This window comes from Mandrillus leucophaeus, unplaced genomic scaffold, assembly GCF_000951045.1.
Source record: "Mandrillus leucophaeus isolate KB7577 unplaced genomic scaffold, Mleu.le_1.0 Scaffold314, whole genome shotgun sequence".
Classification (NCBI taxonomy): Eukaryota; Metazoa; Chordata; class Mammalia; order Primates; family Cercopithecidae; genus Mandrillus; species Mandrillus leucophaeus.
Genome location: NW_012103299.1, coordinates 908,043 through 932,852, shown reverse-complemented (window position 1 = coordinate 932,852; position 24,810 = coordinate 908,043). Strand labels below are relative to the sequence as shown.

General features: G+C 44.4%; 1 protein-coding gene across 2 annotated transcripts in view; it reads left to right on the top strand.

Moving 5' to 3' along the window:
- ATP6V0E1 (ATPase, H+ transporting, lysosomal 9kDa, V0 subunit e1) overlaps positions 1-20,459 on the top strand; it is a 67,892-nt gene extending 47,433 nt beyond the window's left edge. The window contains exons 3-5 of one of the 2 annotated variants that reach the window (XM_011987700.1): positions 7,608-7,728; positions 9,129-9,135; positions 19,965-20,459. In XM_011987700.1, coding sequence (XP_011843090.1) covers positions 7,608-7,701 — 94 coding nt within the window. In that variant the 3' untranslated portion in view covers positions 7,702-7,728; positions 9,129-9,135; positions 19,965-20,459. Of the gene's footprint in view, positions 1-7,607; positions 7,738-9,128; positions 9,136-19,964 lie in introns of both variants that reach the window. The other variant, XM_011987699.1, reaches the window with a different exon arrangement.
- Positions 20,460-24,810: the final 4,351 nt, after the last annotated feature.

Sequence of the window (24,810 nt, the reverse complement as noted above, 5' to 3'; positions counted from 1 at the left end):
GACAGAGTCTCGCTGTGTCGCCCAGGCTGGAGTGCAGTGGCATGATCTTGGCTTACTGCGACCTCTGCCTCCCAGGTTCAAGTGATTCTCCTGCCTCAGCCTTAAGTGAGGGGTGTGTGTGTGTGTGTGTGTGTGTGTGTGTGTGTGTGTACACTTTGATAACCATATACAGAAGAGTGAAATTGGACCTTTCTTGTCACCATATACAAAAGTCAACTCAGGATGGATTAAAGATTTAAACAAGGCCAGGCACGGTGGTTCACACCTTTAATCCCAGCGCTTTGGGAGGCTGAGGCTGGCAGATCACCTGAGGTCGGGAGTTCGAGACCAGCCTGACCAATATGGAGAAACCCTGTCTCTACTGAAAATACAAAAAATTTGCTGGGCGTGGTGGCACGTGCTTGTAATCCCAGCTACTTGGGAGGCTAAGGCAGAAGAATCACTTGAACCTGGGAGATGAAGATTGCAGTGAGCTGAGATCGTGTGCCATTCCACTCCAGCCTGGGTAACAAGAGTGAAACTCCATCTCAAAAAAAAAAAAAAAAAGAAAAGAAAAGATTTAAACATAAGACCTGAAATTATAAAACAACTAGAAGCAAACATAGGGACAACTCTTCAGAGCATTGGTCTAGGCAGAAGTTTTATGACTAAGACCTCAGAAGCACAGGCAACAGGCTGGGTGCAGTGGCTCACATCTGTAATCCCAGCACTTTGGGAGGTTGAGATGGGAAGATCAGTTGAGCCCAGGAATTCGAGACCAGCTTAGGCAGCATAATGAGACCTTGTCTCTACAAAAAATTTTAAAAATTAGCCAAGGATGGTGGCACGTGCCTGTGGTCCAAGCTACTCAGGAGGCTGAGGTAGGAGGATCGCTTAAGCCCAGGAGCCTGGGAGATCGAGGCTGCAATGAGCTGTGATTGTGCCACTCCAGTCCAGCCTGGGCAACAGAGCAAGACACTTGTCAAAAAAAAAAAAGGCAGAGGCAACAAAAACTAAAATAGGTAAATGGGACTATATTAAACTAAAAAGCTCTGCACAGCAAAAGAAACAATAGAATAAAGAGACAACTTACTGAATGGGAGAAAATACTTGCAAACTACTCATCTGACAGGAGACTAAGATCCAGAATATATAAGGACCTCAAACAACTTAACAGTAAAAAAAACAAATAATCCCATTGAGAAATGGACATGACTAGATATTTCTCAAAAGAAGACATTACAAATGGCCAGCAGTGCTCAATATTACTAATCACCAGGGAAATGCAAATCAAAACCACAATGAGATATCATCTCACTCCAGTTAGAATAGCTATTACTAAAAAGCCAAAATATGGCCGTGCGTGGTGGCTCATGCCTGTATTCCCAGCACTTTGGGAAGCCTGGGCAGGCGGATCATCTGAGGTTAGGAGTTTGAGACCAGCCTGGCCAAACCATGGTCAACATGGTGAAACCCTATCTCTACTAAAAATTTAAAAATTACCTGGGTGTGATGGTGGGTGCCTGTAATCCCAGCTACTCCTGAGGCTGAGGCAGGAGAATCACTTGAACCCAGGAGGTGGAGGTTGCAGTGAGCCAAGATTGTGCCACTGCACTCCAGCTTGGGCCGTAAAGGGAGACTCCATCTTTAAAAAAAAAAAAAAAAAAGCCAAAAAATAACAGATGCTAGCAAGGATGCAGAGAAAAGGGAACTTTTATACACTGTTGGTGGGAATGTAAATTAGTGCAGCCAATATAGAAAATGGTATGGAGATTTTTCAAACAACTAAAAATAGAACTACTATATGATCCAGCATTCCCGCTACTGGGTATTTATCCAGTGGTAGAGAAATCAGTATATCAAAGGTATACCTGCACTCGCATATTGATCGCAGTGCTATTCACAGTAGCAAAGATAGAGAATCAATCTAAGTGTCCATCAACACATGAATGGATGCAGAAAATGTGTTATATGTACACTATGGAATAGTATTCGGCCATAAAAAAGAATGAAATCATGTCATTTGCAGGATCATGGGAGGAACTAGAGGCCATTATCTTAAGTGAAATAAGCCAAGTGTGGAAAGACAAATATCGAAAGGCAAAGTTCTCACTTGTATGTGGGAGCTAAAAAATTTGATGTCATAGACGTGGAGAATAGAATGATAGATATGAGAGACTGGGAAGGAAGGAAAGTTGTAGGAATAAAGAGTAGTACAATGGGTACAAACACTAAACAGAGGAAATAAGTTCCTTCTGTGTTTGATTGCAAAATAGGGTGACTATACTCAGCAACAGTACTTTGTGTATTTCATACCAACTGGAAGAGAGGACTTGAAATGATACCAACACAGAGAAATGGTAAATGAGAAGAAAAAGTTTCTAAATACTGACCTGACCAAGAAAGTGGTCTTCATTCTTGCTTCTGGATATTCTTTAGCGAAGGTACCGAAGGCTTATGTTGCACTTAATCAGTGCTCAGCGGATGGATTCTCATTTTCTGAATTCTCTATTTAGATTTAGCTAAATTAATGCCTTCTGAAATGTTCTCAGTTAACGTATTCCAGAATGTCACTTTTTGAAGTGGAAACATTAATCTGATTTGATTCCTGGTCTAGGATCTACTACTACCTAATTAGCATTGTGACCATAAGCCAATCACTTAGACTTTCTGCCTGTTTCCTAGTACAAGAATGAAATGAAAGGTTATATGTGAAGTTATGATATTGTGAAATATAAATTTAGTCTTTGTCTCCATTTCCTGGTATACAACTCCTAAAATCCTTAGCATCTTCAAAGTGACTTGTTTGTTTGTATGCTAATGAGTTGACTGATGATTGACCAACCCCTTGGTAGCTCCAGGATGGGATCTAATTACCAGACAACCAAGGAAGGATTAGAGGGTGTGGGACCCAAACCTCAGGGGAAGGGGGAGGGGCTGAACCTTAAATTGATCACCAATGGCCAGTGATGTAATCAATCATGCCTACACAATGAAGCTTCCATAAAAATCCAAAAGGATTGGGTTCTGAGAGGTTCGGGAAATCTGGAAGCTATTCCTAGAGGGTGGTGTTCCCAGGAAGAGCGTGGGAACTTTGTGCCCCTTTCCATAGCTCACCCTGTACATCCCTTCATCTGTATCTTGTGTAGTATCTTTTGTTTGTTTGTTTGAGACGGTCTCACTCTGTTACCCAGGCTAAAGTGCAGTGGTGCGATCTCCACTGCAGCCTCTACCTCCCAGGTTCAAGCGATTCTCCTGCCTCACCCTCCCAAGTAGCTAGGACTACAGATGTGTGTCACCATGCCCAGCTAGCTGGCTTTCGTATTTTTGGTAGAGACGGGTTTCACCATCTTGGCCAGGCTGTCTCGAACTCCTGGGCTCAAGTGATCCACCCGCCTTGGCCTCCCAAAGTGTTGAGATTACAGGTGTGAGCCACCGTGCCCACATTGTAATATCTTTTATAGTAAACCAGAAAAACGTGTTTCCCTGAGCTCCGCGAGCTGCTCTAGCAGATTAATTTGAACCTAAGAAGGGTTGGGGCCTCCCCAATTTATAGCCAGTTGGTCAGAAGCACAGGTAGACTTGCGATTGGAATCAGAAATGAGGGGCAGTCTTGTGGAACCAAGCCCAGACCCTGTGAGATCTGATGCTACCTCCAGGCAGATAGTGTCAGGATTGAATTGGAGGACACCCAGCTGGTGTCTGCTGCAGAATTGATTGTGTGCTTGTTGGTGGGGAGAAATCCCCACACATTTGGCTATAGAAGTCTTCTATGTTGATTATTGCGGTGTGAAAGCAGAGGAAAAGGAGTCAATGTTTTTTCCACTCTCAGAAATAGCATCAGTATATTTTAAAAGTTCCCTGAGTGATTATAATTTGCAGCTGGGGAAGAGAACCACTCCGCTACAACATCCTACAAAGTGCTAGGAAGTGGTGTTTTCATTCTGTGCTATATGTTCTTGGTTACAAAAGGAGATAGGGGCTAGTTTAAATTCTAATGGATTTTTTATTTAGTATTTCTAGGCATTGGCCAGTTGTCTCAGTCTCTTACGAAAGTGTTTTTTTTCAGGCAGCTGGTATTGTCTGCTGGGATTGGGGAAGTCCTCGGTTAGTTTGGAATTTTCCATGACTCTTAGCTCTGCACCATTAGCGTCGACTGCAGTCACAGAGCTCTTCAGTGTATCTGCCTGTGCTGTTCTCCTCCTTTTTTTATAATGTCAGATGGATGTTGAATCTCAACTACAAGTCTTAGTATTGTGTTTGTGTTTAATACCCTCGTTCCAAGGATGGATCAGAAAATATCATCTGAATGAACTTTTTGTTTATTAAATGAGTCAGCTTGAACTATCTGTTTTGGCCTGGTTTCCTCAGGTGTCATGTTTCCTGTCACAGAATCACCTTTTGTTTCTGTGGGCACAAGCTTCTGATGTGGTGCTGGCTAATTCTCCAGCAGTCTCTCCATTGGTGATCAGAATCAGCTCTAAAAAAGCTCTAAAAATGACAGTAAATGGAAGAAAAGAGATCCACCCAGATAATGGCCTAGTTGGGGCTTGGCTAGTTCCCCGCTTACAGGGAAATAGAAAGTCCCGAAAGTTTAAAAGGAGACTGCTGTAGTGATATATCTACTTATCCTTAGAAAGCGATTCCCGGCTGGGCGTGGTGGCTCACACCTGTAATCCCAGCACTTTGGGAGGCTGAGGCGGGCGGATCACCTGAGATCAGGACCAGCCTTGCCAACATGGTGAAACCCCGTCTCTACTAAAAATACAAAAATTAGTCGAGTGTGGTGGCAGGTGCCTGTAATCCCAACTATTCGGGAGGCTGAGGCAGGAGAATCGTTTGAACCTGGGAGGCGGAGGTTGCAGTGAGGTGAGACCGTGCCATCGCACTCCAGCCTGGGTGACGAGAGCAAGACTTCGTCTGAAAAAAAAGCAGTTCCCGGCCCAGTACAGTGGCTCACGCCTGTAATCCCATCACTTTGGGAGGCTGAGGTGGGCGGATCACGAGGTCAGGAGTTTGAGACCAGCCTGGCCAACATAGTGAAACCTCGTCTCTACTAAAAATACAAAAATTAGCCGGGCATGGTGGCACGCACCTGTAATCCCAGCTACTCGGGAGGCTGAAGCCGGAGAATTGCTTGAACCCAGGAAGCGGAGGTTGTGGTGAGCTGAGATCGTGCCACTGCACTGCAGTCTGGACAACAATGAGACTCCATCTCAAAAAAACAAAACAAAAAAGAAAAGAAAGTGATTCCCTCGATCCCAGTGCACCATACAGACAGGATAGCAGTATGTTACCAAATTTCACTCTCCCAGATCGGTAGCTGGAGGTTGGTTGGGCTTGTTTACCTTAACCCTGCCCTCCTCCCCACACCACTGTCCACCAACAAAAGAAGTTCAAATTCATACATAGTTGACCTTTGAGTAATGTGGAAGTTAGAGGTTCCAATCCCCTGCACAGTTGAAAATCCATTTATAACTTTTGAATCCCCCCAAATTTCACTACTAATAGCCTACTGTTGATCAGAAGCTTTACCAATAACATAAACAGTCAATTAACATATAGTTTGTATACGTTTTATATCCTGTGTTCCTATAATAAAGGAAGGTAGAGAAAAGAAAATGTTGAGAAAAGCATAAGGAAGAGAAAATATGTTTACTATTTATTAAGTGGAAGCGGATCGGCATAAAGGTCTTCATCCTTGTTGTCTTCACACTGAGTAGGCTGAGGAGGAGGAAGAAAAGGGGTTGGTTCTGGTGTCTCAGGTGTGGTAGAGGCAGAAGAAGAGGTGAAAGAGGTGGAAAGGGAGGTGGAGGCAGGAGAGGCAGGCATATGAGCAGAGCCAGGCATCCAAGTTGACCTGCATGGTTCAAACCCATGTTGTTCAATGGTCAATTGGATTTTGAGTAGGAACTAAAGACAGTGTGTATTCTGCCTCATTCCCCTGCCTGTCCTCCTCCTTCCCTGACCACCTTGTCGAAGTAATGCCCCCAGAAGCCATTCTCTATTCCTTCTCCCTGCTTGAGTTCCTTCATAACAGTTATCACCTGACATTCTATTATGTAAGCTCTGTGAGGACAGTGACATTTCGTTTTTCTCCATTGTATTTCTGAGGCCTAGAACCTAATAGGTGCTCATTAAATATTTCTTTAGTAAGTGAAGAATGGTTTGAATACCCAGATATTTGCATATTTTTTTTTTGTTCTTTGCTTTTGTTTGAGCTAAGTGATTCTTAAACTGTATTTGGCATATGAATTACCATATCATATATAAGACCCTTTACACAGAACTTTGTGAGCAATATAAGAACATTTTTTTTTTTTTTTTCTGAGACGGAGTCTCGCTCTGCCGCCCAGGCTGGAGTGCAGTGGCCGGATCTCTGCTCACTGCAAGCTCCGCCTCCCGGGTTCACGCCATTCTCCTGCCTCAGCCTCCCGAGTAGCTGGGACTACAGGTGCCCGCCACCTCGCCCGGCTAGTTTTTTGTATTTTTTTAGTAGAGACGGGGTTTCACCATGTTAGCCAGGATGGTCTCGATCTCCTGACCTCGTGATCCGCCCGTCTCGGCCTCCCAAAGTGCTGGGATTACAGGCTTGAGCCACTGCGCCCGGCCAAGAACATTTTACAAGTAAATCTATGCTATTTTTCTTTTCTGTTTTTAGAGACAGGGTCTCGCTCTGTTGCCCAGGCTGGAGTGCAGTGATGTAACTATAGCACTACAGCCTTGAACTCCCAGACTCAAGGGATCCTCCCACCTCAGCCTCCCAGGTAGCTGTGACTACGGGTGCGAGTCAGCAAACCTGGTGAATTTTTAAAATTTTTTTGTAGAAATGGGTTCTCACTGTGTTGCCCAGACTGGTCATCAACTCCTGGCTTCGAGTGATCCTTATCCTCCCAAAGTGCAGGGATTATAGGCATGAGCCACCACACCCAACCTGTTTTTCACTTTTCACCCTGAAGTAAGATGTGGCACCATTGTAATTCCTTTATAGTTAGTCTGTAATACAGAGGAATGCCTCGTTATTTAGATTCCGAAGTAAACTGGGGAGAAGGTAAATGCCCATTCTGTTAAGTTCCACAGTAGGATGTGTTACATATTTTCGTGGTGGTGGGGATTAGAGAAGGGGACCTTACGTGTTATAGTCTAATTGGAAGATGATAAGCTGCAGTCAACCCTTGTCTGTACCAGTAAAAATGGGTGTGTCATATAGGTTGTGGGTCTTAACATTTGGAGAATGGATAAAATAAGACATATTTTCCCTGAGGTTGGAAGTTGTGATGATGATAAATTGAGATTAGGTGAAAACACTTTGAAGCGAAGATACCATGAATTCAGGAAATCTTGGATACTTAGAAAGGTAATCGGGTAATAAGAGAAAAGTCAGAGACTTACTGTGATGAAGCCTCACTGCTTTGTGATATGTCTCAAGATGAAGGCAGGCTACGTCCTGGGAAACGTTTTGTTATCAGACAAGCTGCTGTTAGTTAGCACAGTGTATATGGAAGGTTTGGTGTGAATGCAGTAGATTTAAGTTTTGCTGGTGTACTTTTTCCATGCTAATTGAAACTGGTCATGTTCCAACATGATTTCACCACTTTGTTGTTGTTTCTCTCCCATCCTTCTTTTAGTTGGCTGATTGCAATTCTGGCCCAACTCAACCCTCTCTTTGGACCACAATTGAAAAATGAAACCATCTGGTATCTGAAGTATCATTGGCCTTGAGGAAGAAGACATGCTCTACAGTGCTCAGTCTTTGAGGTGACTATGCTCGTGACCTTTCTTATCAGTATGGTCAGGCAGTCAGAGTTTGCCTTGACTTTTTCTCAGCATTTTATGGCCATTTTAACACATGGCAAGGGCAAGCTGCTGAATGCAAACACGATGTGAAGAGCAGAAATAAACTTGGAACTTAAGCCTTCCTTACCTAAGTCTCAATAAGATTCTTTTTAGATTCTGCTATTACCCTGCCTTTTTAAGTAAATACAGTTTGATTTACAAAATTAAACTTGCAGGCACTCTTTCAGACACAAATCAAAAAAGTAACTGTTTATACTTGGCATTGTGAGATCCAGCAACTTTAAAAAGTGGCTGGCAGATTTAAAATTGAGCAGGTTTCTTTCCAGCAGTAGTCAGCCGTCCGGACAGAACCGTTCCTGTGATGGTGTTACACTGCTGGGAGAGGAATGTCTTGTCTTCATCCGGTTGCCTGCGCCACTGTTCTGGTGGCGTCTGGCACTGGTACAAGATAGAGCTGTGCTTCCCCGAGAGTGTGCTAAGCATTCACTTTGGCTGCTTAGTTCTAGTCTGGGAGCAGACAGAGAAAACAAAATTAAGAAGGTTTTTGAATGCTTTGGATGGAGAAAGGTGCCTGCGTTCGTTTTTGTGTTGCTATAAAGGAATACATGAGACTGGGTAATTTATATTTGGCTCACATTTCTGCAGGCTGTATAAACATGACACCCGCATCTGTTTGGCTTCTGAGGCCTCAGGAGGTTTTTACTCATGGCAGAAAGTAAAAGGGGAGCAGGCATGTCATACAGCGAGAGAGGGAGCAAGAGAGAGAGAAGGAGGTGCCAGGCTCCTTTAAACAAGCAACTCTTATGTGCACTAACAACTACTTCACTCATTACTGTGGGGAGGTGTATTAGTCCATTTTCACGCTGCTGATAAAGACATACCCGAGACTGGGTAATTTATAAAGAGAGAGAGGTTTAATGGACTCACAGTTCCTCGTGGCTGGGGGGGCCTCACCATAATGGCGGAGGACGAAAGGCAGTTCTTACATGGTGGCAGCAAGAGAGAATCAGAACCAAGCAAAAGGGGTCTCCCCTTATAAAACCATCAGATGTCTTGAGACTTATTCACTACCATGAGAACCGTATGGGAGACCCACCCCCATGATTCAGTTATCTCTCACCGGGTCCCTCCCACAATACATGGGAATTATGGGAGCTACAATTCAAGATGAAATTTGGGTGAGGACACAGCCAAACCATATCAGGAGGGTACCAAGCCGTCCATGAGGAATCCACTCCCATGACCCAAACACCTCCCACCACGCCCCACCGCCATCATTGGGGATCACATTTCAACATAAGATTTGGAGGGGACAAGCAATCCAAACCATATCAGTACCTTTTGAAAATCAGTCTTAAGGTTGCAGCTTCTATTCGTCCTGAGGATCAGAGAGGTTAGTAGTAGTATAGTGGAAAGATTTATTCACTGGCTGAGAGTCAGGAAACCTCTTATTTAATCTGTTCTTTGTTTTTATTATTTTGTTAAATGGAAGTTAGCTTTAAATGCCTTGACTAGATTTAGGTTCAATGCTTTTGGCTCTTTAGGTGTTACTGTAAACTGTGTATTGCCTCCCATCTGGAGAAACAGGCTGTCTGGCTCTCCTATTTTTAGTAATGCTAATGTGATCGCTGAGTTCAGGTAATGACAGCCTGGTTCCTTCATTTGTAAAGTTCTTCTTATCAAGTGATTTTATCCATTGATGATCAAAGCCTGAATTAATCGTTTTAGTTGAAATGGCAAATGGTGATTTGCTGCTGCTGCTGTTTTTTTTGTTTTGTTTTGTTTTTCATTGAGACAGAATCTCACTCTTGTCACCTAGGCTGGAGTACAGTTGCACAATCATGGCTAACTGCAGCCTTGACCTCCCGGGATTAAGCGATCCTCCTGCCTCAGCCTCCCGAGTAACTGGAATTACAGTCTTGAGCCACCATACCCTAACATTTTTGTTTTTGAAACAGAGTCTCTGTCACCCAGCTGGAGTGCAGTGGCACCATCATGGCTTACTGCAGCCTCACACTCCTGGCTCAAGTGATCCTCCTGCCTCAGCCTCCTGAGTAGCTGGACTACAGACACACACCGCCATACCTCGCTAATTTTTTAATTTTTAAGAGAGACAAGGTCTCACTATGTAGTCCATGTTTTGGCTAATTTTTAAAATTTTATTTATTTTTTATAGAGAGGGTCTCTTTCTGTGGCCCAGGCTGGAGTGTAGTGGTGTGATCATAATTCACTGCTGCCTTGAATTCCTGGATTCCAGAGATCGACCTGCCTCAACCTCCCTAACAGCTGCAGGCATGCAGCACCACATGTGACTTTTAATTTTTGTAGAAACGAGGTCTCACCATCTTGCCTAAGTTGGCCTCAAAACTCCTAGGCTCAAGTGATCCTCCCTCTTTGGCCTTCCAGAGTGTTGGGATTATGGCCATCAGCCAGCATGCCCGGCCACAAATGATGATTTTTCTAGTTCTATTTTTATTTATTTATTTATTTTGAGACAGAGTCTCGCTCTATCCCCAGTCTAGAGTGCAGTGGCACCATCTCAACTCACTGCACCCCCTGCCTCCTGAATTCAAGTGATTCTTCCGCCTCAGCCTCCCAAGTAGCTGGGACTGCAGGTGTATGCCACCACCCCTGGCCAATTTTTGGTTACTTTTAGTAGAGATGGGTTTTCACCATGTTGGCCAGGCTGGTCTCAAACTCCTGACTTCAGGGTGATCCACCCGCCTAGGCCTCCCAAAATGCTGGAATTACAGGTGTGAGCCACCATGCTCGTCCGATTTTTCAGTTGTATTATTACCTCCGCATTTGATGAGCTGAAATGCGTTAATAAAAATAACTTTCCTGCCGGGCACAGTGGCTCAAGCCTGTAATCCCAGTACTTTGGGATGCTGAGGCAGGCAGATCACTTGAGCCCAGGAGTTCAAGACCAGCCTGGGCAATATTGTGAACCTTGTCTCTACAAAAAATACAAAAATTAGCCAGGCAAAGTGGCGCACACCTGTAGTTCCAGCTATTCGGGAGGTTGAGGTGGGAGGAACACTTGAGCCTGGGGGGTGGAGGTTGTAGCCAGCCAAGATCGCACCACTGCACTCCAGCCTGGGTGACAGATCAAGACTCTGTCCCAAAAACAAAAAAAACCTTTTCCTCATCAACAGGATGATTTAGTAGACTTGAAATACAGATCATGGGACTGGGCATGGTGGCTCACGCCTCTAATCCCAGCACTTTGGGAGGCCAAGGCGGGCGGATCACTTGAGGTCAGGAGATCAAGGCCATCCTGGCTAACATGGTGAAACCCGTCTCTACTAACAATACAAAAAAAATTAGCCAGGCGTGGTGGCAGGCGCCTGTAGTCCCAGCTACTCAGGAGGCCGAGGTAGGAGAATGGCGTGAACCCAGGAGGTGGAGCTTGCAGTGAGCCGAGATTGCGCCATTGCACTCCAGCCTGGGCAACAGAGCAAGACTCCGTCTCAAAAAAAAAAAAAAGGAAAGAAATACGGATCATTTTTTACCCTTTATATGGTTGTGTTTTTTTGTTTTTGTTTTTTGTTGGTTTATTTTTGTTTTGTTTTGGTTTTTGTCTGTGAGAGCCTGTTTAGGATGGCTTCTATGTACTTTTGATGTTAGTTTTCAGTAGTTTCCTTACTTTCTGGCCGTATCCAGGCAGCTCTTGTGTATTTTCTGTCCCAGACTTAGATTTAGCTGTTCCTTGAATTGCTTTCAGAATTCCCCAGTAAAAGGATGTCTGATTTACTAGTCAGTTCTCAGGCCCATTTGACCCTGGTTCTGTTCAGTGGAAATGGCATTTAAAAATCACGATCTGAGTGCTATGTGTGTTCGTTGCTGCTGGGGTATAATTGCTTCTAAGCCTTTTCAGTGGGAAGAACCAGGAAGTATGTATTTTTCAGAAGAAAAATAATCATAAGTTTGCATTAGTATTTTATCTTCAAATATAACATTACAGAGTTTTTATTTCTTTGGTCATTTTTTTTCTTTTCTTTTTTTTGAGACAGAGTCTCGCTCTGATGCCAGGCTGGAGTGCAGTGGTGTGATCTCAGCTCACTGCAACCTCCGCCTCCCAGGTTCAAGCAATTCTTCTGCCGCAGCCTCCCGAGTAGCTGGTGTTACAGGTGCTTATCACCATGCCTGGCTAATTTTTGTATTTTTAGTAGAGACAGGGTTTCACCATGTTGGTCAGGCTGATCTCGAACTCTTGACCTCGTGATCCACCTACCTCGGCCTCCCAAAGTGCTGGGATTACAGGTGTGAGCCACTGTGCCTGGCCTTTTTTTTGTTTGTTTGTTTTTTTGTTTTTTTGGAGACAGGGTCTCTGTCACCCAGGCTGGAGTACATCACCACAACCTCTGCCTCCTGGGATCAGGTGATCCTCCTACTTCTGCCTTCTGAGTATCTGGAACTGTAGACGTGTGACACCACGCCTGGCTAATTTTTTGTATTTTTGGTAGAGACAGGGTTTCACCATGTTGCCCAGGCTGGACTCAAACTCCTGAGCTCAAGCCATCCACCTGCCTTAGCCTCCCAAAGTGCTGGGATTACAGGTGTGAGCCTCTGTGCCTGGCAAAATACTTTCAAGATAACACCAGTATAACTAATAGATATGAGTTCATCAAGCGCTGTTTTCTGAGGTCACGTAAAATAACAACTGGTACAGTGTGGTATGTGCCTGTAATCCCAGCTGCTTGATGGGGTGAGGCAGAAGGATCTCTTGAGCTCAGGAGTTTGAGACATGCCTCGGCAATATAGCAAGACCTCATCTCAAATAATAATAATAATAATTTTTTTTTTTTGAGACAGGGTCTCACTGTTGGTCAGGCTGGAGGGCAGTGTTGTGATCTTAGCTCACTGCAACCTCCGCCTCCCGGCTCAAGCAGTCCTCCCATCTCAGCCTCCTGAGTAGCTAGGACTACAGGTGTGTGCCACCATGCCTTGCTAATTTTTAAATTTTGTATGGAGACAGTGTTTTGCTGTGTTGCCCAGGCTGGTCTCAAACTCCTGGGCTCAAGTGATCCACCTGCTTCGGCCTCCCAGAGTGCTGGGATTACAGGTGTGAGCCACTGCATCCGCCCTGGCATTATTGTTATTATTTCCCCTGGCAGTTTTGTCACCAGTTTGATAATACAGTTACACTAAGTTGTTTGTGTTCAAATTATTGTATTTTTTTCTGTCTTATTTGCTGCTGTTTTTTGAATATATAAAATATTTCCAAAGTCAAATTATGAACAAGATACATTCAGAGAAATCTATCCTTTCACTGTTTCATATTTTGCAAAGATTAAGCAAATACATAATTCATTCATATGTACATACACACTGCTGTTACAGAAAAGGTATCAGCTACATATACTATTCTGTGCCTTCGTTTATTCATTGAACAATATATACTAGAGATTGCTGCATACTGATGTATAGAGATCTTTCTCATCTCTTTAGCCATTGATAATCCTTTTGGATTATTTCCAGTCTTTTGCTATTACTCATAAAGCCACAGTGCCATCCTATGCATATGCCATTTTCTGTTTTTGCTGTTGATCTTTAACATAGCCTCCTTGAAAATGGAATCTCTGGTTTAAAGATATATATAATTTTTCTAGATACTGCTGCATTGTGTTCCATAGAGATTATACTGTTTTGCATTCCCATCAGCAGTATATGAGTGGCCGGGCGCGGTGGCTCACGCCTGTAATCCCAGCACTTTGGGAGGCCAAGGCAGGCGGATCATGAAGTCAGGAGATCAAGACCATCCTGGCTAACACGGTGAAACCCCATCTCTACTAAAAAAATACAAAAAAAATTAGCCAGGCATGGTGGCAGATGCCTGTAGTCCCTGCTACTTGGGAGGCTGAGGCAGGAGAATGGTGTGAACCCGGGAGGTGGAGCTTGCAGTGAGCCGAGATTGCGCTACTGCGCTCCAGCCTGGGCAACACAGCGAGACTCCATCTCAAACAAACAAACAAATAGTATATGAGTTTCTGTTTCTCCACAACCTGAATTTTGCCAATTTAATTTCCCCTTCAATATATATATTTTATTTATGTGTTTATACATATGTGTCTGTGTGTGTGTGTGTTTTAATTTAAGAGACGGGGTCTCACTGTGTTACCCAGGCTGGTCTCGAACTCCTGGCCTCAAGCAATCCTCCCACCTTGGCTTCCCAAAGTGCTGGGATTAGAGGCATGAACCAGTGTGTCTGGCAATAATACCAATTTTTTTTAACCTGCCTTTTTCATCAAGTTATGTTTTGTACTCTTTATTTCAACTGTAGTGAGTGTTAGGTAAGGCTGTTGATTGGGGTTTAAAGCTGAGAACTTCAGGCCTCAGTTGGATCTAGTTCCAGCATTGCTTTTCACTTCTTTGAGTTTCATTTCCTTCCATGATAATGAGAGAATTGGGCCCTTTGACACTAAATAACACTGAGTGGGTGGATCTGAAGACATTTTATCTGCTTATTCTTTTCACTGTCATATCTCTGTCAACCTGATTAATTGACAGATTACTCATGTTTTCACTCTAGTCCACAGTACATACTCGGACTGCTTGAAACCCTTATACTAAACATGGTTCCTTTAAAAGCAATATGCCAGGAAGTAGGAGGGCAAGCCAGGAGATCCCTAATTATGAACATCATGTCATGCCTATTCTGCGTTTAACAGAATTACAATGGTATCGTAACCTAAGACTTTGGAGTTAACACATCAAAAGATCTAATCTCTGTCTAGCATTAGAACAGACAGACTCTTAGGACAGGCTGACTTCACTTTTTGGATGGTAAAGTCAAAGGATTGAGCTCTGTTTAACCTTTTGAATTTTGAACTTTTACCTAATGGTGAGATGATAAAGGAGTTTAGAAAGTAGATTTAGGTCTGGCCTCACCTGATAAGGAAAAATGTTTGATTTTGTACATGATTTCTTTTAAGAGGCCAGATTTGGAAAGTAGGTGTAAGCCAGACATGGTATTCAACAGAGAAAAATGAGGACCAGTTATGAAAGCTTTAGAATAATTTTATATTGATGAAATGGAATCAATCCAAAGAACACACTGTTAAATACATAGCTGATCTTTTGCTGCTTTGATCAATGTAATTGTCATGATTTTCTTTCCCGAATTGAAGAACCGAACCACAGCCCGATGAGAGACTGAGTTACAGCACGTTATGTTTATTGGCTGGAAATAAACGCGTCCAGTACTCCTAAGAGCAGTGCTCACTCCATCCCTGGCTTTGCCAGCCTTGTTACCTACTTCCCTTAGATTCCTGAGTGTGACTTCATAAGATGTATGTGGGACTCTAACGTCAAGGTTGCTGTTTTTGTTGATGTTCACTTCCCTACAGCCTTGTGGCGTGTGCTGCTACTACGGAATCTCCTTGAAGGAGTGGCTTCGGCTTCAGACCCAGTGTCCTGGAAGTTACTTGGTTTAGCACAGCATTGTTACCTGATAGATGATCTGAGATGGTTGACCACAGTCTGAAGGCATAGAAATGCTATCTATTTTATTATAAAGTCTGAGCCAGGAAAGAAATAGAGGATATTGATAATTAGGCCTCTGCCCTGTTGGAGCTGTTTTTCTATGCATTCCAAAAATACTTGAGTGCTTGTGAGGTGTATAGTACTGAAGTAGGGATTTCAAAGAAGACTGGGCTGCAAAGGGGTTTGTGATCTGTTGGGATGTAAATTAAGCCATACTTGGGAGAAGTTCAACAGTGCAAGGTGTTGTGTGGTTAAAAAGTTTATCTTTTACTCTGAGTACTCTGGCTGGGTATTCTGCTGCCATTTCAAACTCAGCTATGTCTCCATTTCAGTTCCCAATATCATAGTTTGCCTTGTCAGGGTCAGAACCTGTCGCGTCATTTTTTTCTCCTCTTCCTCAAATCCATCTGCTCTCATTATATCTCTTGTGTCTGCCCTTCCCTTCCATTCCTCCTTCAGGCACCCTGATTTCTGCCCCCACTTACTACAGTTCTGAATTATGGCAGGGGCTCATCTGGTCTCCCTGGCTCTACCCTCATCTATCTACAGAGCACCACCCTGTTTATCTTCCTGGTGGAGGAACTTCCTGAAATAGATCAGCTTGCCTCAGAAACTGTCAGTAGCTCTCTGTGGCCCGCAGCAGGGTTTTTTGTTTTGTTTTGTTTTGTTTTTTTGTTTTGTTTTAACCTAAGGTCTCTGACTGTAGAGAGTACATGCCCCTTGAAATGCGATATAAAATGTTGTAAGCACACAACTTTTGCCAGGGTCACCAACAGTCCCATGAGCCACAACAGAGAAGAACAGCTAACCTGCAGGCCATGTCCAGCTCTCTGACTTGACTGTCAAGGCCTTCCCACCCCAGTCTGCCTTCCTTCTCACTACTTTCCCCTCCAGGCCCTAGTGGTGTGGGCCCTACTGTTTCCATGTTCTTGACCTCATTAGCTTTACTTGGTTTTTCCTGACTCTCACTACCCTACCACATTCATTAACTTAGAACACAACTTAATAAATACACTCTCCTGTCAAAATTCCTTCTGCTTTCTTGCCTCAGTTCACCCATTCTCTCTTAATTCTTTCTGATGCTTTCTCTTTCAGTGCCCAGCTGGCAAATCCTAGCACATCCTTCCTTGGCTACTTTGTTTCAAAGTGATTTCTTTTCTTTCTAAACATATTTAGCTCTCCAGTTTTTGCCATTCGTTTGGTACATTGCCTTGAATTGTTAAATACATGCTTAGCTCCTTGTATTTAATCTCCTACAATATATAACCTTACGTATCATGGTAAAGAAGGAATTATTTTGCAAATTTATCTAGAATTTTTAAAAAGATAAAATTTAAGCCTAATATATTGTTTAATAAATATGTTCACTTACTCTTCCGCAAACAGATTTCTTGGTTCTAGACTTAATATTTTTATGTTATCTTCATTGCCAGTTTTGTCTCTTTTTTTTTTTGAGACAGTCTCACTCTCTTGCCCAGGCTGGAGTATAGTGGCACAATCTTGGCTCACTGCAAACTCCACCTCCTGGGTTCAAGCGATTCTTGTGCCTCAGCCTCCCGAGTAGCTGGGATCATAGGAATGTGCCACCATACCCAGCTAATTTTTGTATTTTTAGTAGAGACGGGGTTTCACCATGTTGTACAGGCTGGTCTTGAACTCCTGATCTCAGGTGATCCACCCCGCCTCCCAGAGTGCTGGAATTGCAGATGTGAGCCACCGCACCTGGCACATTGGCAGGTTTTTGTTTGTTTATTTGAGATGGAATCTCGCTCCATTGCCCAGGCTGGAGTGCAGTGGTGCGATCTCGGCTCACTGCAACATTGACCTCCCAGGTTCAAGCGATTCTCCTGCCTCAGCCTCCCATATAGCTGGGAATAGAGGCACGCACCACCACACCTGGCTAATTTTTGTATTTATTTATTTATTTATTTGAGACGGAGTCTTGCTCTGTCGCCCAGGCTGGAGTGCAGTGGTGCGATCTCGGCTCACTGAAATCTGCCTCCTGGGTTCACACCATTCTCCTGCCTCAGCCTCCCGAGTAGCTGGGACTATAGGTGCCCACCACCACGCCTGGCTAATTTTTTGTATTTTTAGTAGACACGGGGTTTCACTGTATTAGCCAGGATGGTCTTGATCTCCTGACCTCATGATCCGCCTGCCTCGGCTTCCCAGAGTGCTGGGATTCCAGGCGTGAGCCACAGCGCCCGGCCTAATTTTTGTATTTTTTTTGTTTTTTTTTTTTTTAGTAGAGATGGGGTACATCATGTTGGCCAGACTGTTCTCAAACTCCTGACCTCAAGTGGTCCACCCACCACGGCCTCCCAAAGTGCTGGGATTACAGGCATGAGCCACCGCATCCGTCCTTTTGTCAGTTTTATCTGATAATAACCTTATGACTCCTTTATTTTGCAAAATGAGAACATGGACCTTTTGATTAAGTTCTCTAGCCCCACCCCCAATCAGCTATTTCATAACAAAGATGATAAGAATACATGCTTCCTTGCTGGGCACAGTGGCTCACACCTGTAATCCCAGCACTTTAGGAGGCCAAGGCAGGCAAATCATGAGGTCAGGAGATTAAGACCATCTTGGCTAACACAATGAAACCCGGTGTCTACTAAAAAATACAAAAAATTAGCCGGGTGTGGTGGCAGGCGCCTGTAGTCCCAGCTACTCAGGAGGCTGAGGCAGGAGAATGGTGTGAACCCGGGAGGCAGAGCTTGCAGTGAGTTGAGATCACGCCACTGCACTCCAGCCTGGACGACAGAGCGAGACACCATCTCCAAAAAAAAAAAAAACTACATGCTTCCTTAATGTACTCCAAAATCAGCCGGGCGCAGTGGCTCCCACTTGTAATCCCAGCGCTTTGGGAGGCTGAGATGGGCAGATTGCTCGAGGCCAGAATTTCGAGACCAGCCTGGGTAACATGGGGAAACCCCATCTCAACAACAACAAAAAAATGCAAAAATTAGCCAGGTGTGGTGACACACGCCTGTAGTCCCAGCTACTTGGGAGGCTGAGATGGGAGGAACTTGAGCCTGGGAGGTGGCAGTTGCAGTGAGCCATGATGGTGCCACTGCATTTACTCCAGCCTGGGTGACAGAGCAAGACCCTGTCTCAAGAATAAATAAATAAAAATAAAAATTTATTCCAAAATCAAACTACATGACTTTGCCATGTAACGTAATGCACATTTACATTTTATTTATTTATTTATTTATTTATTTATTTATTTATTTTGAGACAGAGTCTTACTCTGACACCTAGGCTGAAGTGCAATGGCGTGATCTCAGCTCACTGCAACCTCCGTCTCCTGGGTTCAAGCCATTCTCCTGCCTTAGCCTTCCAGTTGGCTGGAACTACAGGCATGCACCACTGCGCCCGGCTAATTTTTCTGTATTTTTAGTAGAGATGGGGTTTTACCATGCTGGCCAGGTTGATCTCGAACTCCTGACCTCAAATGATCTGCCTGCCTCGCCCTCCCAAAGTGCTGGGATTACAGACGTGAGCCACTGTGCCCGGCCTACGTTTATTTTAAACTGGTATCATTGATCTTGAGTGAAAACTATCCCCCATTTGTATATGGTTTTTCAAAAGTGAAGGCCTATTTTTCCCTTTTTTGATTGTTGCTTTGTCAAAAAATGCCTGTACTATGAAGTCTAATCAGTGTGTTCTTCATGGAAAATTAACAGACAAACCATACATATTCACTACTTCAGTATTCTCAGATAAAATCTATTTTATTGACTGGGTGTGATGGCTCATGCCTGTAATCTTTGGGAAGCCAAGACAAGAGGAAACCTGAGCTCAGGAGTTTGAGACCAGCCTGGGCAATATAGCAAGACTCCATTTCTATGAAAAATTCAAAAATCAGCTGGGCATGATGGCTCATGCCTGTAATCCCAGCACTTTGGGAGGCTGGGGTGGGCAGAATGCTTGAGCCCAGGAGTTGGAGCCCAACCTGGGCAACATGATTAAACCCTGTCTCTACAAAAAATATATAAAAATTAGCCGAGTGTGTTCGTGTGCGCCTGTAGTTCCAGTACTTGGGAGGCTGAGATAGCAGGATCATTTGGGCTCAGGAGATTGAGGCTGCAGTGAGCCAAGATCCCACCACTGCACTCCAGCCTGGACGGCAGAGCAAGACCCTGTGTCAAAAAAAAATATATATATATATATATATGGTGTTGAATTTAAACTACTAGAAAAAAAGAAAAGTGTCATTTGTCACCTACACTTGATATAGCCAGAACGGGGAGCAAGCTAGCGGGCAGCCTCCAGTACGAGACCAACGCAAGGAGCCCACTCCCCAGGAGCCTGGCCCCCGAGCAGAGTTCGCCGTGCCTGTGGGAACCTCCCCTCCATGCTGTAAGAGGGAAGGGAAAAATACAGACTCTTGAAACTGCGGTGAAATCATTAGATTCCAGCACCATCAGTCTCAGTCAGCTTCATTCTTCCTGCGTCCTGTAACATAGAGTGTTACTTGTGCTCCTCATTTCAGCAGTGTCCTTGGTTACTGGACCTTTTGCCACAGCCCTGCAAAACCTGGCCAAACTTGCGCCATGTTGATTATCCTGTGTTTCATATTTTGTTGAACATCTATGCATTTTAAAGTATTGGCCTGGTTAACTTTCTTGATGTTAACTTTTTGCCTTCCTGAGGAATGTATGAGGACTAGTTACCAGAATGGTTTCGTTTTGCAGGTCGCGAGAAGAGAATGCCTTCTAGATGCAAAATCACCTCCAAACCTGCTACCTTTCTTGACTTGCCTGTTTTGGCCATCAGCTGCCTTAAACGTTAACAGCACATTTGAATGCCTTATTCTACAATGCAGCGTGTTTTACTTCGCCTTTTTTACACTTTGGTGAATTACGTGCCTACGTAACCTGAACTGTGCCGACTCCACAAGACGATTATGTACTCTTCTAAGATAGAAGATGCTGTTCTTCTGAGAGATACATTACTCTCTCCTTGGAATCTGTGGATTTGAAGATGGCTCCTGCCTTCTCACATGGGAATCAGTGAAGTGTTGAGAAACTGCTGTAAGACAAACAAGACTCCAGTGGGGTGGTCAGTAGGAGAGCACGTTCAGAGGGAAGAGCCATCTCAACAGAATCACACCAAACATACTTTCAGGATGAATTTCTTATTTCTGCCATCTTTTGGAATAAATATTTTTCTCCTTTCTATGGAAATCTGGGTTCAGTGTTTGTAAAATTCATTTTTATAAGCTTTTCTATCGCTACATAATGCCTTTTTAAAAAATGATTTTGTAGTCTAAACTTAGGTTGGGTATATAAACCCTTCCATGTAGCTTGAGATGCCTGAAAAGACTGGTAAGTGCTTTTCTTAATCATTCAGTAACCATTTGAGTGCCTACTGCAGCCAAGGCACTGGAGGGATCAAAGATGTGTAAATTGGAGTCCCTGCAAGTCCAGAAGCTATTTGGAGAGATAAGGTTAGTATACACAGAACTGTAATATAAGGCTGTGTTGGAGCATTGTCCTTAAAGATGGTAGCATGATGAACAGGCCAAGGATATCTGTCAGCCACAGAACAAGGCAGCAAATGCTCCTGAAATGGAACCATCACAGCCTCAGACACAGGACTGAAGAAGTCAAGAGTGATTAAAAAGCCAGGGACAGGAGACAACAATTTTGTGTTTCAGTAGCAGGCATCTCGATATACTAATTTGAGGGCTTTATGACTTTCAAGAAATTAAAAATTAAAATGAACCTAAATTTTTACCAGCTCATGGCTTTTTGACAGCTAGCCAAGAATGGATTTCCTGTTTTGCAGTTTGTACTTTTCTATTCCTCCCAAACTGTCTGAACTCATTACTTTGCTATTCTTATGACCAAAGTGAGTTTCAAGTTGAAGTGACTCTCCTGCTCTCATTTCTTTTCATTCTTTACTTTTGTTTTGTGCAGCCTGTTAGGCAACTCCATACTTTCCATTTCCAGCAGGAGGGCCACATTAGCTAATTTCATGGAATCCATGAAACATTGATGATTTAAAGTTGAAGGGGCCATGGTGATACAGGCTAACCCCATCATTTTATAGATCAGGAAGCTCAGCCCAGACGGGGAATTTCTCGCCCAGCTTAATGCAGTTGATCAGAGGCAGACAGGGGAGTAGGATCCATGTTTTCTTTCTTTTTTTTTTTCTTGAGACAGAGTCTCGCTCTGTCGCCCAGGCTGGAGTGCAGTGGTGCGACCTCAGCTCACTGCAACCTCTGCCTCCCGGGTTCAAGCAATTCTCCTGCCTCAGCCTCCCAAGTAGCTGGGATTACAGGCATGTGCCACCACCCCCGGCTACTTTCTGTATTTTTAGTAGAGACGGGGTTTCACCATGTTGGCCAGGCTGGTCTTGAACTCCTGACCTCGTGATCTACTCACCTCAGCCTCCCAAAGTGCTAGGATTACAGGTGTGAGCCACCGTGCCCAGCCCGGATCCATGTTTTCTAATTTTCACACTAGAGTACTTTTCACAGGCTACCCTGCCTCCCTCAGAGTTGCTTTGGCCAGGAGCCAACTCTGGGTCTCGGGTGGGAGGGAAGAATTCTGCCATTACAGATTACCAAGCTGTCTCTCACCAGAACAACTTACATGACCCTTAGTCAGTATTTGTCATCTAAGAAAGCAATGCTGGTGGTTACTGCGGCTACATAAAAGGATGCCACAGTCTTTGAGCACTGACGGTGTGAGGAAGTGTGACTCCAATGCAGCTGTGTTTCCAGATTCTACAAGTCAAGCCCTGCAGCCTATCATCACTGGGGGTCAGTCTGAAACCTTCCCCACTCCCACCCTACACTGCTTTCCAGCAGATTGCAAGGTTTTTGAAACAATGTTTTCCAAGTTGAGCCTCATGGTGCCTTCATGTGGCAGCACTTGCCTTAAGTGTGGCTTTTGTGTATCTTGAGTTTATGCATCCGCTGACAGGGAGCCTGCCTAGGTTCGGCACAGCAGATCTTAGCTGTGGTGCGCCTTCCGCTAGTGATGGAGGAGAGCTTTGGGGGGGCTCTTCGCATTGGTTATCACAGTTTGGTACGTTTTTAATTACATGGCACAGTTGAAGGCAGAAGCCATGACCCAGACTGATTCAGGGTTATGAGTTCTGCCTTATTCTGTCAGTTGGTAGCGGTCCATTTTTTTTCAGAAGCCCCATTTGTCTTGTCTTGTCTTTCTTTTTTTTTTTTTTTTTTTTTTTTTTGAGATGGAGTCTCGCTCTGTCGCCCAGGCTGGAATGCAGTGGCGCAATCTCGGCTCACTGGAATCTCCGTTTCCCGGGTTCACGCCGTTCTCCTGCCTCAGCCTCCCGAGTCGCTGGGACTACAGGCACCCGCCACCATGCCTGGCTAATATCATGTATTTTTAGTGGAGATGGCGTTTCACTGTGTTGGCCAGGCTGGTGTCGAACTCCTGACCTCAGGTTATCCACTTACCTTGGCCTCCCAAAGTGCTGGGATTATAGACATGAGCCACTGCGCCCTGCCATCATACTATTGTTGAAATGGGGGAATGACGAAATCACCTCAGGTTTTGTGAGAGGAGATTCGGTAAGTCTCCTTTGCCCAGGAAGTCACTTTACCCTTGAGCCCTAGTTATCTCATTTATTAAATTCTTGAGAAGATTCAATGCCATTAATACATAAACCCAGACATATGTTCTCTCCTCACCTCACCCTTAATAATGGAACTATTTTGTTACAACACGATCAGGCATCTGAGATGGATGTTGGTGAATCATATTTTCCTAATGCCTGGCCAGAGTATCATATTTCCTAATACGCCCAGCCAGAGTATTTTCCAAATAAATGACCAAATCCCCAGGGCGCATTGACAGTACTTTTCTCTTAAGATAGGACCCAGAGAGGGGCCGGGCGCGGTGGCTCACACCTGTAATCCCAGCACTTTGGGAGGCCGAGGCAGGTGGATCACGAGGTCAGGAGATCGAGACCATTCTGGCTAACACGGTGAAACCCCGTCTCTACTAAAAATACAAAAAAGTAGCCGGGCGTGCTGGCGGACACCTGTAGTCCCAGCCACTCGGGAGGCTGAGGCAGGAGAATTGCTTGGACCGGGGAGGTGAAGGTTGCAGTGAGCTGAGATCGCGCCACTGCACTCCAGCCTGGGTGAGAGAGCAAGACTCCGTCTCAAAAAAAAAAAAAAAAAAAGATAGGACCCAGAGGGAGAGCCAAGTGCTTTTCTCTACGTAGGATTACACTTTGGGTTTTTGTGTTTTGTTTTGTTTGAGACAGAGTTTCGCTCTTGTTGCCCAGGCTGGAGTGCAATGGCATGATCTCGGCTCACTGCAGCCTTCACCTCCCAGGTTCAAGCAGTTCTGCCTCAGCCTCCCGAGCAGGTGGGATTACAGTCGCCTGCCGCCACGCCCAGCTAACTTTTTGTATTTTTGGTAGAGACGGGTTTTCACCATGTTGGCCAGGGTGGTCTTGAACTCCTGATCTCAGGTGATCCGCCCCCTTCGACCTCCCAAAGCGCTGGGATTACAGGCGTGAGCTACTGTGCCTGGCCTGTGGTTACACTTTTGATTAGTCATTTGTACCTGGAGGTAGAGGTTTACAGAAAAATAAAAGGCACCCTTACTAGGCCCCCAGGCTTGAATTCAGAACCAGAGCCTAAGTGGCTGGACCACACCCTTTCTGCCCTTCCAGGTTCTACCAACTCTTATACCAGGATGGAAGTATTTCTGGCATGATTTTGAAGATGAAGTGTCAGGATTGATTGGTTTCTTTTAGCACTGTTTTTGTTGTTTTCTTTAAACATATAATCATGTCTAGACATGTGTCACTACCCCAACTTAATATTTTATCTTTGATGTTGCTTCAAAGGTAGTACCTTTTTGTTTAGCCTTTTTTTTTTTTTTAAGCAATGGTAGGTGTTTGGTCATGCTGAAGTAAATTTAGAATTTGAGAAATGATTTAAAATTGTTGCCAAGAATCATGAAAAATCTGGCAAGAGTTAACTGCTCCTTTATTAACATAAATTATATTTTAAAATATGTGTCTACACATTTTAGAACAGTTTCATACTCCCATCCTCTATGCAAAAATTCTTTTTGGTTTGGGAGAACATATGTGTTTAATACGGAGATGGAGGCCAGGCGCAATGGCTCACACCTGTAATTCCAACACTTTGGGAGGCCAAGGCTGGCAGATCACCTGAGGTCGGGAGTTCAAGACCAGCCTGACCAGCATGGAGAAACCCCGTCTCTACTAAAAATACAAAATTAGCCGGGTATGGTGACACATGCCTGTGATCCCAGCTATTCGGGAGGCTGAGGCAGGAGAATCGCTTGAACTCGGGAGGCAGAGGTTGCAGTGAGCCAAGATGGTGCCATTGCACTGCAGCCTGAGCAACAAGAGCGAAACTCCACCTCAAAAAAAAAAATTAGTCCACTATGGTGGTGGGTGCCTACTACGGAGGCTGCCACTAGGGTGGGTGCCTACTAGGGAGGCTGAGGCAGGTGAATTGCTTGAACCTGGGAGGTGGAGGCTGCAGCGAGCCAAGATCGCGCCACTGCCCTCCAG